This window comes from Tupaia chinensis, unplaced genomic scaffold (assembly GCF_000334495.1).
Source record: "Tupaia chinensis unplaced genomic scaffold, TupChi_1.0 Scaffold141490_1, whole genome shotgun sequence".
Taxonomy (NCBI): Eukaryota; Metazoa; Chordata; class Mammalia; order Scandentia; family Tupaiidae; genus Tupaia; species Tupaia belangeri.
The window spans coordinates 2,920,413-2,935,945 of NW_006201352.1; the positions used below are offsets into that span (position 1 = coordinate 2,920,413).

Genomic DNA, 15,533 nt, shown 5'->3' on the forward strand with positions numbered 1-15,533 from the left:
ATTTCTCCTTCACAGATGCGAACTCCAGACCCGAGAAGTGGAATTCTGAGATGGGAAGTGACTTCAGGGATCGGGTAGCTGAGGAAACTGAGGCCCAAAGGGAGGGTGACTCAGCAGGTCAGTGGGGTTCTGAGGTGACACCATATTCTGCTGATGCCCCATCCAGGCCTCCTCCCGCTCCTCCGTGCCCTGAGAACAGAGAGAAAGAATGGACCCTCCAGCCTCTCCCCAAACCCAGGCCCATATCTGAGATAAATACGTCACCTTAACCAAATTCTTTTTTTTTTTTTTTTTTTTGAGAGGTTTTTGCTACAGGGAATGTGCACTCACCAGAAAGACAGAGACAGAGAGACAGAAAGTGAAAATCACCCCCAGGGGTGATGGCCATGCCACAATCTTTTCTCTTCTGTTCTCCTCTTGGGATCTTGGGCACGCATGCACACACACCCAGCATGAGTTTAAGCCACCAGGTCCGGGACTCGAACCGTGGTCGACTACATGGGACTCCAGCAACATAGCCATCATACCAACTGCTGGTCCTATCCAAATTCCACATTCAACTGAAAAGGAGCATATTAAACTCTTTGGGGTAGGGATGCCATTTCTCCAAGCTTGTCCTAAACAGAAATGCTTATACATGTGGGGAAAAACGTTTCTAAGAAAAAACACGCATCACAACATTTATATACAATCATGCCAGAGAGGGGGAGAGGGACAGATAGACAGACAGACAGACTGGCCCATCCTGGTGGCACAGGCCAGCACATACCAGGCTGCAGTGCTGGAACCCACCTGGCTGACCGCAGTTTGGATGCCTGGCCCACCCGACCAACCTACAATGTGACGGATGTGTGCATGTGCCCAAGATCCTGATGGGCTGGAGGAAGGGGACTGCGGATTGAGCAGGCCCTGGAGCAGGTGCTTTCTCTCTTTCCTTCCTCTCTCCCCTGTCCAAGCACTACAACGTCTGGACCAGGGAAGCCAGCTTGGCCTAGAAGGGTGGGAGTCCACGAATACAGGGCTCTGCATTCTCTTTCTATCATGCATGTGCACATGCATGCACACATACATGCTCTCTACCATGAGATTTTCGAGAGAGAAAGGGATGAACTTGAGAGTGAGCAAAGAGATGGTGGTTTTGAACAGATGCGTCTCACACTGCACGAACGACAGCTTCAGAGGTGGGTAACAACATGCAGTCCCCTTCCAGGTGATCCCGTCAAGAGGGAAAACAGGACACAAACGTACAGGCCCCGTAGGATCTCAGACACATGTGAAAATGCACGGAAGAGGCACCCGGTGGCTGCACCCGGTGGCACATGGTAGCGAGGCTGGACCCACATGGGAAGTTCCTGGGTTTGCGTCTTGGGACCTCCCTGAGCATGGCAGGCATGCAGCACCTGCTGGTGACTTGGGCTGGTCGGACTGGAGATGGACTGTGGCATGAAGACCTTGATGGAGGTGTCTCCCTCGCTCTCTCTCTCTCTCTCTTTCTGTCTCTCATGGAAGAAGTACACACACACTCACACACTCCTGCAAAAGAGATTGAAAAGAGGGGGAGAGAGAAACCAGCCTGGCCTGGTGACACAGTCGACAGAGAAATTCGTGAAGGTGTTACATTCAAATCGGGATTCCGGCGATTTTCGTCTCCTTCATCCTTCTTTCTAGTGTTTGTATACAATAGAGCTGGGCTACACTGATAGTGGGGAAAATGCTACACTCTTTTTCTTTTGAAAGAGACAGCTCGTATTGATTTTATAAACATAGTACCTTCAGGGGAGTCACAGCCAAATTTGCTTCATGCTGCTTTTTCCGAAGTTCTTCAAGCTGAAATAGAAGCAACGCTTTCGATTACTCTCAGGCTGGAGACTCTGCTGGCAGGGTCACCTGCTTGGCGGGATCAAAGGGGCATGGACACTCCAAACACTCGAAAATGGGCCCAGTCAGACATGACCGCTGGCAGGCCCCAGAGCCGCTTGCTTTCAGAGGAAAACCTTCCATGGTTCCCCATGCAGAGACGGAGTTTGGGGTCTGACGTCGAACGTGAGTTTCTGAGCTAGACACCCTCAGTGCTAACCCCGTCTCAGCCATTCCCAATATTGTGCCCTTGTGCAAGTACTTATCTTCCTCAACCTCGGTTTTCTGTGAAGTGCTAGAATGTTACTGTTTAAGTAGCAAAAGCACATGCCAAGAAAGAGAGAAATATTCATTGAAAACTATGCTTTTGCCTTAGGATGAAATAACATGTAAAATTTCAAAAGAAGGAGGTCAGTTTGTGTAGGCCAAGATGAAAATAGCACCAAGAGTTTTATTAGGTGACAAAATCAAGTGCAGACTGGTTTTATGTAGTACGATGTCATGTACGTACATGCACACAGATGCATTCTAAATGGAGAATACGGTTGCGGGAAAGCTGAAGGTGAGAAGGGATTGAAGGAGAAGAAGGACTTGTATTTTTTCAATTTTACAAAATTAAGCTACTTAGAGACTCGCGAACATTTGTAAGAAATCATACCGAAAGATCCCTTGTGCAATTTGACCAGTTTCCTGTAGTTTGCAAAGCCATAGTGTGAGCATCCGGCAGCAGTGTGGTGAAGGTGCTAATGCCCACGTGGCTGATCTTGGTTTGACTCCTGGCCCGGCAGCTTAAAAATCACACTGGATGCGTGTGCATGTGTGCCCCAAATCCCAGGAGGAGAATGGAGGAGAAGGGATTGCAGCATAGCCGTCTCCCCTAGAGGGTGATCTTTCATTTCCCCTCTCTCTGTCTCTCTCCAGCGAGAGTACACACCTAAGAGAAAAAAGAAAATAAAAAAGCAGCAACAAAACTATAGCAATATCACAACCAGGGATTGAAACTGATACAATCTACTGATCGTACTTGGATTTCTCCAGTTTTACGTTTGTGTGTGTGTGTGTGTGTGTGTGTGTGAGAGAGAGAGAGAGAGAGTTCTATGCAATTTTACCACCTGTATAAATTCACATATCTACCATCACAATTAGTTTACAAGGGGACTTCCAGACGTTCCTGAAAAAAATGGCATTAAAGTACAAGTTTATTTTGGTACAAAAATAATTTGAAATTTATGCTTTTTAAAAACATTTTTCATGAACTTTTTAAGATTCCTCATACTGGACACTTTTAACACCCCAAGGATTCCTCTTGTTGCCTGCCACGGTTTGGAAAGTGTTGGTCTCCCAGTGATTCACGTTTTGGAATTTGTTCCCAATGTAAAGGAAGGTGGGGCCTAGGGAGCAGTGACGGGACCATGGCGGAATCCCTGTCATGACTAGATTGATGGCGTCTCCTGATACCTAATGAGAAGGGGGTTCATTTTAATTCCGAATCCCTCAGCTCTATACATTTTACATAGACTTAGATAGTCAGATAGCTGTCCCTGGGCTCCCTGAGCACACGTCCACCACCATCTCTGCTTCTGTCAGTCATGTCGTTTGTCAGCCCACACCTTTGGGCTTCCTAGCCACCAGAATCATGAGTCAAGTAACTTCTTTTTGATTTTTTTATAAGTTACCCAGTCTCAGTTACTTGTGTAAGCAATACAATAGCAGACCAAGATGTTGCCTGTTTATACGCATACCTACTTACCTCCCAAAGAAGGACTTTTAACTTTATGTACATAACATTTTAAACTTGCTTGACTTTAAATATATATATAGGTATGTAATATATATGTAATATATATATATATGTAATATATGTGTGTGTGTGTATATGTATACACACACACACGGGACCTGCCAGCGTCAAGGTGGTTAAAGTGCTGGATCTCACATGGCCAATTGCACAGAATAAGTCTCAGATCCGGCAGCTAGAAAAACATACCAGGCATTGTATATCCCCCACTTAATATAAACTGAATGTCTGCACTTTATGGCAGAAACTGAAATATAGGAAGGTATTAAAAACATGGAGAGCAACTGTGGATACCAGAGACAGTGTGGGAGGAGGGTGAGAAATAAGGGAGAGGTAAGAGGGAGGACATCAAGGGGAAAAAAGAAATGGAACATTTAACAGACACAAAAGTGGAAAATTATCTGTCGATGACGATGTATGTTGTAACAGCTTTCACTGGACTAATACACAGTGTATTCATGCTGCGAAAATTCACTTTGTATGCTGTAGAGATGTACAGTGGTTGAATGTAAAAATAAAATAGAAAGAAAGGGAAGACGATGGGACCAGCAGGTGGAGTGGTGGCTAAGGTGCTGGACACTTCTACATGGCCGACCATGGTTCGAGTCCTGGACCCAGTTGCTTGCTTTCTCACTTTCTCTCTCTCTCTCTCTCTCTCTCTGGTCAAATTGAAATAAATGAATGACTAAATAGAATTAAATAAATAATTCTTTAAAAGAAAAAGAAAGGGAAGAGGAAAACAAAGAAAAAGAAAAACAAGCCAAGTGCAAGTGAGTGCCATACACAAAATTCTGAGAGGAAAAAGGGAAGACAAAGGCTTGTAGTCCGGCCGTTCTCCCTGCAGGGTGCATTCTCATTTCCCCTTTCTCTCTTGCAAACATACACACCCTATAGCAAAATTTTTAAAAAATCATATATATGTATTATTTTTTAAAAAATAATTATTTTATTTTAACTTTATTTATCCATTTTTTAATTTTAATTTGACCAGAGAGGGAGAGAGAGCGAAAGAAGAAAGTGAGAAAGCAAGCCATCAGGTTCAGGACTTGAACTGTAGTAGGTCATGTGGGAATCCAGCGCCTTTAACCAGCGTGCCATCTGCCGGCCCCGACATGTATTATTTTTTATTGGCCAGAGGATATCTGGACAGAGAGATTGCAGGTCCCTTGTACAGTTCTACACTTTAAATTAATAAACCTGCTGGTAATGACCAGGGAGACCTTAGCTGGCTTCTTTCCTGGTCCTGGAATGACTTGGGGAGAGAGCAGTTGTGCACAGGAGCAGAGAGGGCAGCACCGGCCCAGCCCACCTGGCCCTGGAGCTTGTCCCGGATGTGGATAGACTTATCCCACGACGCCTGCAGCTCCCGGTATGCGAATCCCTGGTCTCTGAGCTGGCACTGCAGGGTCAGCACCTGGTGATGGAGTCGCTGGATGCACAGCCCGGGGTCTTCCTTGACAGCCTTGGCCTCTGGGGCTTGCAGCTGCTGAAAGCACAGAATAAGATTCCTAAGTTATCTTCCAAGATCCCTTTTTTTATTGCATTAAAATATTTTCTAAAAACTGTTCTAGAAAATAAGACAACACAGGCCAACAGCAGGTGGCCTGGTGGTTAAGGGGCTGGACTCACACATGGCTAAAATCATGGTTCGAGTCCCAGCCCGGGAGCTTAAACATCACACAGGGCACAGTTGCATGTGTGCCTCAAATCCCAGGAATGAAATGAAGGAGAAGGGACTGCAGTGTGGCCATTCCCCTGGGGGGTGATTTTTCACTTTCCCTTTCACTGTGTCTCTCTCTTTCAGGTGAGCACATGTGCCCTATGGCAAAAACCTAGGAAAGAAAGAAAATGAAAGAAAAGAAAAAGAGAGAAGAGGAAAAAAAGGCAGCAAATAATTCCCCAACCCTATTACCCAGCATACCCTTTATTATCATCCACGTATTTTCCACGTAGTCTTTCTCTTTTCTAAATAATTTTTTAAGTTTATTTATGGGGATCAGCAGGTGACGTGGTGGTTAAGGTGCTGGATTCCCACATTGGTGACCACAGCTCAAGTCCCAGACCTGGCGGCTTGAAAATCACACCAGGCACATAGGCGTGTGTGTCCAAAATCTCTCGAAAGGAGAACAGAGGAGAAGGGATTGTGGTATGCTCTTCCCCCCACACATCCCAGGAGTGATTTCTCACCTGCCCTGTCTTTCTCTGTCTCTCTCCAGGCAGTGCATACAGCCTCTGGCAAAAAAAAAAAACAAAATAAATATATACATACATATAAGTTTGTGCATTTTTTCCATGAGTGAGTGTGAGAGAGAGAGATCATGCCAGACGGGGTCCCGATGCCACGACCCAGCCAACCCAGCCAGCCCAGTCATGGGCACACGCAGGCCTGGTGCACTGAGGTCTCTGGCTGTGAGCCGGGACCTTCCCACATGCAGCCTCACAACGCTCTGCCTTTCACCACCGCACCAGCGCCCAGCCCCGCGTCATCTCCCTTCTGGGTCCTCACATGCACTCAAATTGAGTGCGGCCCGTACTAGGTTTCCTGAGACAGGTGTTGGGGGTGTGGGGAATCCCAGAATAACATCCTGGATTGTTGTTTTCGGTTTTGTTTTGTTTTTTTCCAAAAAAAAAAAAAAATGCACGATGGAGTATCATAGCCTACTGAGACTATGCTGCTGCTATGCTGTCACTCAACTGAATGTCACCACGTTACTGAACACAGGACAATGAATGAAACGTAATGTTCACTTTAGAGTATGATATGCTTATTACAGTAAAGCTTTATATAAAACAGGAAGCATTGTATTTTCCACAAACGCTTTCCTCAAACCAGAGCAAGATTGCCCGTCACTCCTCTTGGGTCTGACTCGAAGGTAGCACATTCCACAGGGACGCCAAAGGGAGTCTCTGGGAGGGAGAATGGCGAGAAGGAACGGCTGATCTCACGCTGCGGGGAGTGCGGTTAAGGGGTAAAGTCGCTACTTCCCCTGGATGGTTCTGGGCTCTGATTTCCCATTTTTAAATAACTTATATACATATACCTATACAAATAGAAGCATAAGTATATACACGTATTTTTCTTCTTTCTTTTAGGTTTTTGCCATAAGATGCATGTGCTTATTGGGAAGAGACAGAGAGAGAGAGAGGGAAAGTGAGAAATCACTCCCCTAGGGGTGATGGCCACTCCGCAATTCCTTCTCTCCTTTCTCTTGGGATTTTGGGCATGCACGTATGCACACTCAGCATGATTTTTCAAGCCACTGGGTCCAGGGCTTGAACCGTGCTCAGTAATGCAGAAATCAGCACCTTAACCACCATGCCACCTGCTGGCCCTACACATATTTCCTACATAGAATTTAACACACAGTGTGTATCTTTTGCATCCCACTTTTCTCCCTTGACATCGTATCGTGTGCATTTTTTCATAGCACCAATGAACGGAAAGGAGTTGTAAATGCTGCCGTGGGCACGGATGTGGCGTTCCGTGGCCATGTGGGATGTTTGGATCGGCCTGAGGTCTGCTGCTGTACCTGAGGCGGTGGTAAACACTGGTGCGTGTAAACACTGCAGCGTACCCCTGGGGCTTTCCCCAGAAGCATCAGAGCGGGAATTTCTGGATGAAAGGGCACGAGTGGGGTTAAGCTCTTGGTTCACACTGCTTTTGACTGGCCTTCTGAAGGAGTGGGCACTGCTAAGAGTGAAAGCTCCATTCAGAAAGGGTGAGGATGCCCAGAGACGTCTCAGACTTTTCAAAGGCTCTCCCCTCTTGCTACATTTCATTTAAAGCAGACACCCCAGGAATTTTGAGGTCTGCAAATATCATCTCTCCCACACCTTCCCAGCCAGTGGGAGCAGTGGGAGAGGGATCCCCAGCTGTTCTGGGTAGGAAAGAGAGAGGAGGGAGGAGACGGCAAGAGGGCAAGAACCAGTGTGACTCCCTAGCTGACCGGGCCTCTCCTTTGTTAACCAGGAACATGATGGCAGAATGGGATGGATATTTTTCTTAATTAATAGACATTCGCATTGCGTGGGCCTGAGATTCACAGACTGGGCCCTGTCAAGAACAGATGGGTGCTCCGAATGGCTCTGTGAAATTCGGCTCTACGACTTCAAAACAACTTGACCTTTCAGCTCCCTCCACTGCCTCGCTGCCTCCCTTCCCTGGCAGTGATATGAGGACTTGTCCCATGGTCCTCAGGAGCAGCCATGGCATATTCTAAAGGGAACGGCAATGTGAGGTGGGGCAGCCTGCCTGTCACACAGGACTGTAGCACACGGCAGCCCTGAGCTGCACCCATCACTGGCTCTTCCCAAACATCATGAGCACATGCTCTAGCCAGAGGCCACACTTGCGATGGAGACTTCAGGGCATGCTGCCCTCGAGGAGCTCTGTCCTGTGAAGGAGGACACTAGACACAGTAGAGTGGCCAAGGGATGCCAGAAGCCTAAAGAAGTCACTAAACTGGAGGCGCCACGCAGGGTTGTGGTGGCCGATGTATAGCAACTGCTTCCTGGGTCGGGGAGGGACAGCATCAATTTTTAGCATTTACCCATTTCCATGGTGTAAATACTTCCACCAGTTGCAAGCTACCAGAATGACATTATTGAACACAGAGCTAGACACAGGAGTGTGCATGAGTGAGCTCTAACATGCCTCTGCACAGAGCCCACCTGGGGGCTGGGGCAGTTTCTGAGAGAAGACGCCCACCCTGAGTGCTGGGGTCAACGGCGATCCCAGAACGAGAATGCAGAAAACTGAGGCAGGGGCTGCGGCACTGGGCATGGCGGGCAGGGATGTAAGTGGCCGTAGCTGATGCTCCTGAGTTCCCAGAGAGGAAGTCTGAGTTTCACGTCCAGTACAGTAGGAAGCCACCAAAGGGTTTTAAGACAACGAATGACATGATCAGCTTTGTGACGTAGGAGACAAGAGAGAGGATACTTCCTTCACTGTCTTCTTCCCATCGCCAGATTCCATGGATTCCAGCTCCAGTTTTTAATTCCAAATTCCTCACCGCTAGGCTATACAACTAAGAACTCCTTTCCCCTGTTCTCTCTGAATCCACCCGGCCCATTTTCCTCACGGCAGACAGTGATATTCCTACAGTACAAGTCGGACCTCGTTTTTCTCCTGCTTAGAACCCTCCGACAGCTTCCCGTTGCAGTTAGGAAAGATCATGTTAAGGGCCCACGAGCTTTCTGTGGCCTGTCTCATGACAGTTTCTCCACCTTCATACCATACCACACCTCTCCTTCAGCCTCCGTGTCAACTTGAGCCAGCCACAGAAGCTATTTTCTGTATTTTTCCAGAAGCCAAGCTCTTTCTGAGCTCAGAGCGCAGCCACTTGCTTGTCTCACTGCCTAGAAAGCCCTTCCTTGCTGCTCATTGTTAACCCTGAAGGGCTCAGCCTAATACTGAACTCCTCAGATTTACTAGGTCCAAAGAGCCGGTATCAGACGACCGTACGAAAAGCATTCTTTGCAGGCATTGGATGGTGAGCTATGGAGGTCTGCAAGCTTGCAAAAAACGGATGCCTCGAAAGGCAAACTCCACATTTCCCTAGATTTCTTTTTGAAATATTTTCCAAAGCGTGCTTTGGGAAAATAGTGCCCAAGCTGAGAGTGGCAGTCCTGCTGAGTAGAGAAGTAAGAGACTGGAGTCCAGAGATGCTAAGACAGCTGGGGTTTATGGGACAAAGTTACAGAGAGGAGAGAGCCGCAGAGAAGAAACTCGAATACCGTCCTAGAACTGTCTTGTGGGTCCCTGACTGACTCCTAAGCTGTGCGGCCCAGTATGAGAGTCTAAGCTTCGTGGGAGCAGCGTCTGGGAGCTGAATTGCTGAAGAGATGTTGGAGGTCACATGCTACAAGAAGATGGCAGAGTTCTGGCCAAGTCCAAGGGGGACGACGTTGGCAATCACTCGAAGAACTCAGCCGATGCCATGGAAAGACATTGCCCTGGAGCAAGGGCACTTTAGGAGAACAGTCAAGCTCTAGGACTGAGGGCACGACTGAAATAGAATTGCACAGGTACAACATGGTCTAATCACAGTTCCGTAACTTCAGAACCACTGACAATGTTTATCAGGAATCTCCGCAACAAATCATATATGATGTCCAGTGTAAACATTTTAATTACTAGACATGTGAAGAAAGAGAAAATTGTTACTATTCACTAAGAAATAAAATAGTCAAAAAACTGTCGAAGAGATGATGCAGATATTGGAGGCAGCAAACAAGGTCTTTAAAACAATTAGGATTTTTATATATTGAGTCATTGAGAAAGCCGTAACACCATTTTCCATAGGAAAATGTAGAAAAATACATCATGATTTTTCCCAACAACTTAATATTTTAAAACACAGGGGAAGGGAACCAGCAGTTAGCGTAATGGCTATGTCGCTGGACTCCCACGTAGTCGACCGTGATTCGTGTCCCGGACCCGGTGGCTTAAAACTCACGCCGGGCGCGTGTGCGTGCGTGCCCAAGATCCCGAGAGGAGAATGGAGGAGAAGGGATTGTGGCATGACCATCCCCCCTGGGGGTGATTTCTCGCTTTCTGTCTCTCTGTCTCTCTCTGTCTGTCTGGTAAGCGCACGCGCCCTACAGTGAAAAATCTCTCCAAAAAAAAAAAAAAAAAAGAAAAAAAAAACAAAAAACACAGGGGAAAATCAACAAAATGGATCTCTTTTTAAAGAAGAAGCATAAAGTGGATATTCTTGAACTGCAAAATGCAATTAATAAAATTAGGAACCCCTTGGCTGGACTTAGCAGAAGTTGGGACATAGTAGAACACAAGACTAGCAAACCAGAGCTTGTGTTCCAAGGTCTCTGCATTCACACTAAGCATGTGACCCATGACCCTGGCTAGATGAGGCTGGCGTAGGATCATGGCGTGAAGACCCGTTGGGGGTATCCATCATTCTCTTTCTCACTCTTTCTGTCTCTGTATCCTTTCCAGGAAGTAAATAAGTAAGTAAACATATACATATAAGATTAATACCCAAAAAAGGCAAGAAAGTAAAAATAAAACAGAATAAATAAGACAGAAAAAATAGTAAATAAATTATATAAAATAATGACATAATCTATGGATCAAAAATAACAAAGCTAAAAGAAAAAGTATACAAACACATATTCAGAATTGTGATGTTAAAATACATCTTGGTAAACGACAAAACAGATAGACAACACATCAGTAAATATTTAGAAGATGTGATGAACTAATCTGGCCTAATTAATATTCAACAATTGCAGAATAGTCATCTTTTACAAGAAAATGTGAGATATTTACCAAAATAGACCATAATCTGATCAATAAAACAAGTCTCAACAAATTTTAAAAGATTAAAATAATGCGGTATGTGCTTTCTGACAACACAAAATAAAACTAGGAATCAATAACAAAAATATAACTAAAAAAAATCTCACAGACGCTTAGAAATTAAGCAACATACTCCTAAATAACACATGGGTCAAAAAAGAAATCACAGTCAAAATCAGAAACTACTTTGAAAGGAACAGACATCATATCAAAATTATGGGATGCTTAGAAATGTATATCTTTAAATGCATAAATCGCAAAAGAAGAACATTGAAAAACTAATCTAAGTTTCAATGCAAGACACAATAAAAAAAACTTTTTTAAAGCCCAGCAAATTAATGCAGAGGAAAGTGAAAGAAAGACTATGACGAAGATATTAAAAGAAACCGATGAAATAAAAGACAGACAAGCAATAAAGAAAATCACTAAACCCAAATTCTTTTCATCAAATTCTTTGATTTCTATGGAATGATTTTAAAAATTGCTAGGGGAGAGAAAAAGGGATGGGGAGGGAAGGAGGAAGAGAAAGAAGAGAGATGGAAAAAAGAAAGAGGGGAAAGGGAGAGAGACACAAAAAGTGAATATGAATAAATACAAAGGGCTCAACACTAAATATCCTACTGATCATATTTTTGTTATTATTGTTGTTATTATTTTTTAAGAGAGAGTTTTGCTATAGGGCAGGTGCACTTGCCAGAGAGATAGAGACAGGCAGTGAGAAATCATCCCCCGGGGGAGGGAACGGCCACGCTGCAATCCCTTCTCCTCCATTCTCCTCTCAGGATCTTGGGCACGCACGCACATGCGCCTGGCATCTGGGACTCAAACCACGGTCAACTACATGGGAGTCCGGCAACGTATCCATTACACCATCTGCTGTTCTTCTTACTGATACTATTAAAGCCCACCTAAGAACATCATGAAAATTTCATCCTGGGAGTCCTGGAAGTCGAGTACCATGTGGTCCCCAGATGAGGGCAGTGACTCACAGGAGGCCATACCTGGGCTCGCAATCACAGGTCTGAAACAACTGAGTTTGAAGCCTGCCTGTCAGGTCTACAGCCCCTACTCTTTCTATTGCACCTTTCAAGATTACTGAGCAGCATTCTGACTTGGGCTGCTTGAGAAACCCCAGATCCCGAAACACAAGGTCTAACGTAAAAGCGTAAACTCCCCCTTTGTGCTCTATTGGACTCCGATGTGAAGAGTCTAAGTAGAGGGGCAGACTCACATTGAGACTTCTATAGTAGCTAAGCATGGAGACTGTGAAGTCAGATCAACTAGGTGCAAGGCCCAGCCCTGCCCCCGACCCCCCACTCACCGTGTGACCCCAGGCCAGTCACTTGACTTCTCATCCGGTAAATGGGAATGGTGACTGCTCCTCCCTCACAGGGCTGCAGGGGGCTTTCCGGGGGTGGAGCACCAGAGAAGGTAGCCAGCACGGGTACTGCATGCAGCTGCGCAAGGTCAACCTACCTGGGGGCCATTGCTCAGAGACCTCAGGGCGCGCCCTTGGGCTGCAGAGCACCCCGGGCTTGTCTCCTCTTTTTCCAAATGTGCTTCTTTGATTCCTGCTCCATCGATGTTCCCTTGCAGGGTATTGGGTACTCGAGCATTTCTCCAGACCAAGGATAGAGTACTGGAATCAGCCCCGCTTCCGGAACTCAAGGCTAAGGAAGGTTCTTTCTGTCTTGCAGGCAGACCCGTTTCCACATCCAAGGTTGGTGGGTGGGCTCTTATAGTCCATTGCCCTGCAGGCTGAGTCACCTGAACCTCTTTGTCTGTGGCATGCCCTCTGTCCACTGCTGTCTGGGTATTTGCCTGGAGGTGGTCCCTTCCTCCCACCAAATGCCCGCCACCCGTGCTCATCCTCAGCATCACCTCCCTCTCCAAGACACGGACCCTGCAGAGCAGGTGTTTGTTCTCACCCTTCAAGGTCCGGATCATGTCTTCTATTCCCAGCACGATGTCCTTGATCAGCTCTTTGTAACTGACCCCCAGCTCTGAAACGAGCCCCTTGAGCTCCCAATTTTCCCGAGAGACATGCTCTATCGCGCCTCTGGACTTCCGAACGCTCTCAGACATAGCTTTCTGGAGTTGGCTCAGATTCCCTTTCAGTTTTTCATTTTCCTCTTCAAGCTCCGAAATCTTGTGGTAACTTTTCCCATTGCAGTCTTCGAGGTCAGAGATGATCTGCAGGTATTGGTCCAGGTCCCTCTTTAAATGAGAGATGTCTCCTACCAGCCTGCTGTTATCCTGCTCAAGCCTGGAGATTCTTCTTTGGTCTCTGGCCCTCTCTTCCTCGAGGGTGCACGCTTGCTTGCAGTACCTCTCTTGGGCTTCCTGCAGTTTGGTGCTGTCATGTAAAACCTGGCTTCTTTCTTCCCTCAGTGCAGACAGGAGCTGGTGAAAGCTGCTTCTTAATCTCTCCAGGCCTCCTGATTGCTGGGTCAGCTCCAGCTCAGAGAGCCCCGCTGGAGGGCCTGGGAGGGCGTCATCCAAGTCAGACACCATCCCTGGGAAAATCTGGCTGGTGCCTAGGGCCTTGGTCTTTCCTGATGTAACACGGTCATCATTTTCTTCGGACTTTGCTTCCTTCAGAAAACAAATATCCGAACTCTGCTTTGCCGCAGCACGGTGGAAACACTCGTGCTCTTCACAGCCGGGCCATTTCCGGGCAAAGCTCCAGTTCTGTCCCGCCAAGGTGGAGGTTTTCCATAGCTGACCACCACAGCCAGGCTTCAGGAGGGAGACTTGCTGGAAACAAGCCTCCATCTCCTTTTCAAAGTCATCGATTCTGAGAGTGTACCTTTCACCTCCTGTGCTTGGATCCCATGGACAGCTAGCAGAGTTGTCCCCATCAGCTGGTAAGGCCAGTTGGGGGACCAGCAGCAAACCGCTCTGGCTCACGGAGAGCAGCGTCTCATTGCCCTCCCACTCCTCGGAGTCAGGCTTCTGGGGGACATTCCTGGGACCCAGACTGGGTGCTTCTTGACGTGGCACCTCCTCCTCATCCCCTTGCCCTCCAGCCCTCTGGCTTTCCTTTTGCAGAAGCCAAGACTTTCCAAACCACCGCCGGTTTTCCTCCTGGCCCTCCACTCTTCTCCCGATGGCTCTCCCCTTAGCCAGCAGCTCACCTCCTGCTGACCGTGGCTCTTTGGTCCCCTGAGCCCCTGAGCAGGTGGCTGGGGGCCCTACTTCCTCCTTCTCTGATGACGGCAGTTCTAGGAGGCCCCAGACATATCCTTCCATGCTTTCCCTCCTGCTCGGGCACTCAAGACCCTCCTTCGGCACTGAGGCCTCCTCCTGCAGAAGGGGCACTAGGAACTCGTGCCAGGGCCGAGGGCAGCAGGCTGTGGCCTGGGTCTCCGCACCTCTGCCCTTGTCCTGCACAGCATCGGGGACCCGGACTCCATTCGGCAAGCTCAGGCTCTCCTGGCTTTGCTGATTTGGCTGGTATTTTTCATTGAGGTTTTTGTCTTTCCTACCTTCTGTCTTCCTTGTCTCCCACTCCTTGGTTCTCGTGCCTGAGTCCCCTCCTCCGTCATCCCAAGTGTCTTTTAGATACGTGAGCTCCTTCCTGGGAGATCGGTGATTTGAAGTGTGGGGGTCCTCCTGGCAGAAGGGGACATCCTGGCCTCTTGTTTGGTGACAATCCCAGCCAGGGTGTCCTGCAGTTACGGCAGCAGGTGGGGGCCTGGTGTTCGACACCTCTGGGGGAGCTTCTGGGAGCAGCAGCAGCGGTAGGGGCGTGGGGCCCTCGGCTGGTCCCCAGAGCGGGTGTGTGGCTGTCTGCACCAGGAGAAAGGCCTCCTGGGCTGGGGCAGCTGCTGGATTCTCTGAAACGCAGGTCATGTCCACGGGGAGGAGCGGCCTGTCCATATACTGCCCTGGGGGGCAGCCGCAGATGCGGAGAAGAACCTGTCCGTCCAAACGGGGCTCGGACAGAGCGAGCTGCAGATGGAAAGAGACGAAAAGGTGTGAAGCAGCCCCATCCTCCACTTGGCCCTCCCCACCTGCCTGATCTCTTCTGGAGTTTTCCATGCTGCCCAGCTGGCTACCCATCCTCCTGTTCTTCCCCACACAGCCCAAGCCTGGCACCTCCCTCGACGTCACTCTTCCCTCTGCCCAAAACACCCTTCCCCCAGATACCCGTGGCCCACCCCCTCACTTCATTCTCTTCCCAACTCAAACCTCACTACCACCAAAAGGCCCTGTGACCCTCCGCCATCACTCTCAGGCCATTTATCCCATGTCACTATCCCCAGGTGCCATCCCCTCTCACATAGTGTCACACACTCATGTCCGTGCTGTCCGACTCCGCCCAGCCCTGTACTGTCCATCAGTCCCCACGAGCCACGCGGAGCTGCTGGAGCTCACGGTAACTACACAGAAGCTGACGCTCAGTTCTGCAGTGGCACCGGCGCCTTCCATGTGCCCTCTGGCCCCACGTGGCTCGTGGTTACCATCTTGCTGGGACGGCGCAGATGCGGAATATTACCAGGCTGCAGAAAATTCTAGCAGGTAGCACTAGTTTAGACCGCCTCTGTCCAACAT

At 48.0% G+C, this 15,533-nt stretch overlaps 1 protein-coding gene across 1 annotated transcript in view; it reads right to left on the reverse strand.

Moving 5' to 3' along the window:
• The window catches only part of CUNH4orf50 (chromosome unknown C4orf50 homolog), a 72,185-nt gene that overhangs the window by 16,639 nt on the left and 40,013 nt on the right, over window positions 1-15,533 (reverse strand). Inside the window, exons 11-13 of the mRNA XM_027766206.1 lie at window positions 12,453-14,930; window positions 4,965-5,138; window positions 1,771-1,827 (exon numbers count right to left, since the gene is read on the reverse strand). Of these exons, the coding sequence (XP_027622007.1) occupies window positions 1,771-1,827; window positions 4,965-5,138; window positions 12,453-14,930 (2,709 nt within the window). The remainder of the gene's footprint in view (window positions 1-1,770; window positions 1,828-4,964; window positions 5,139-12,452; window positions 14,931-15,533) is intronic.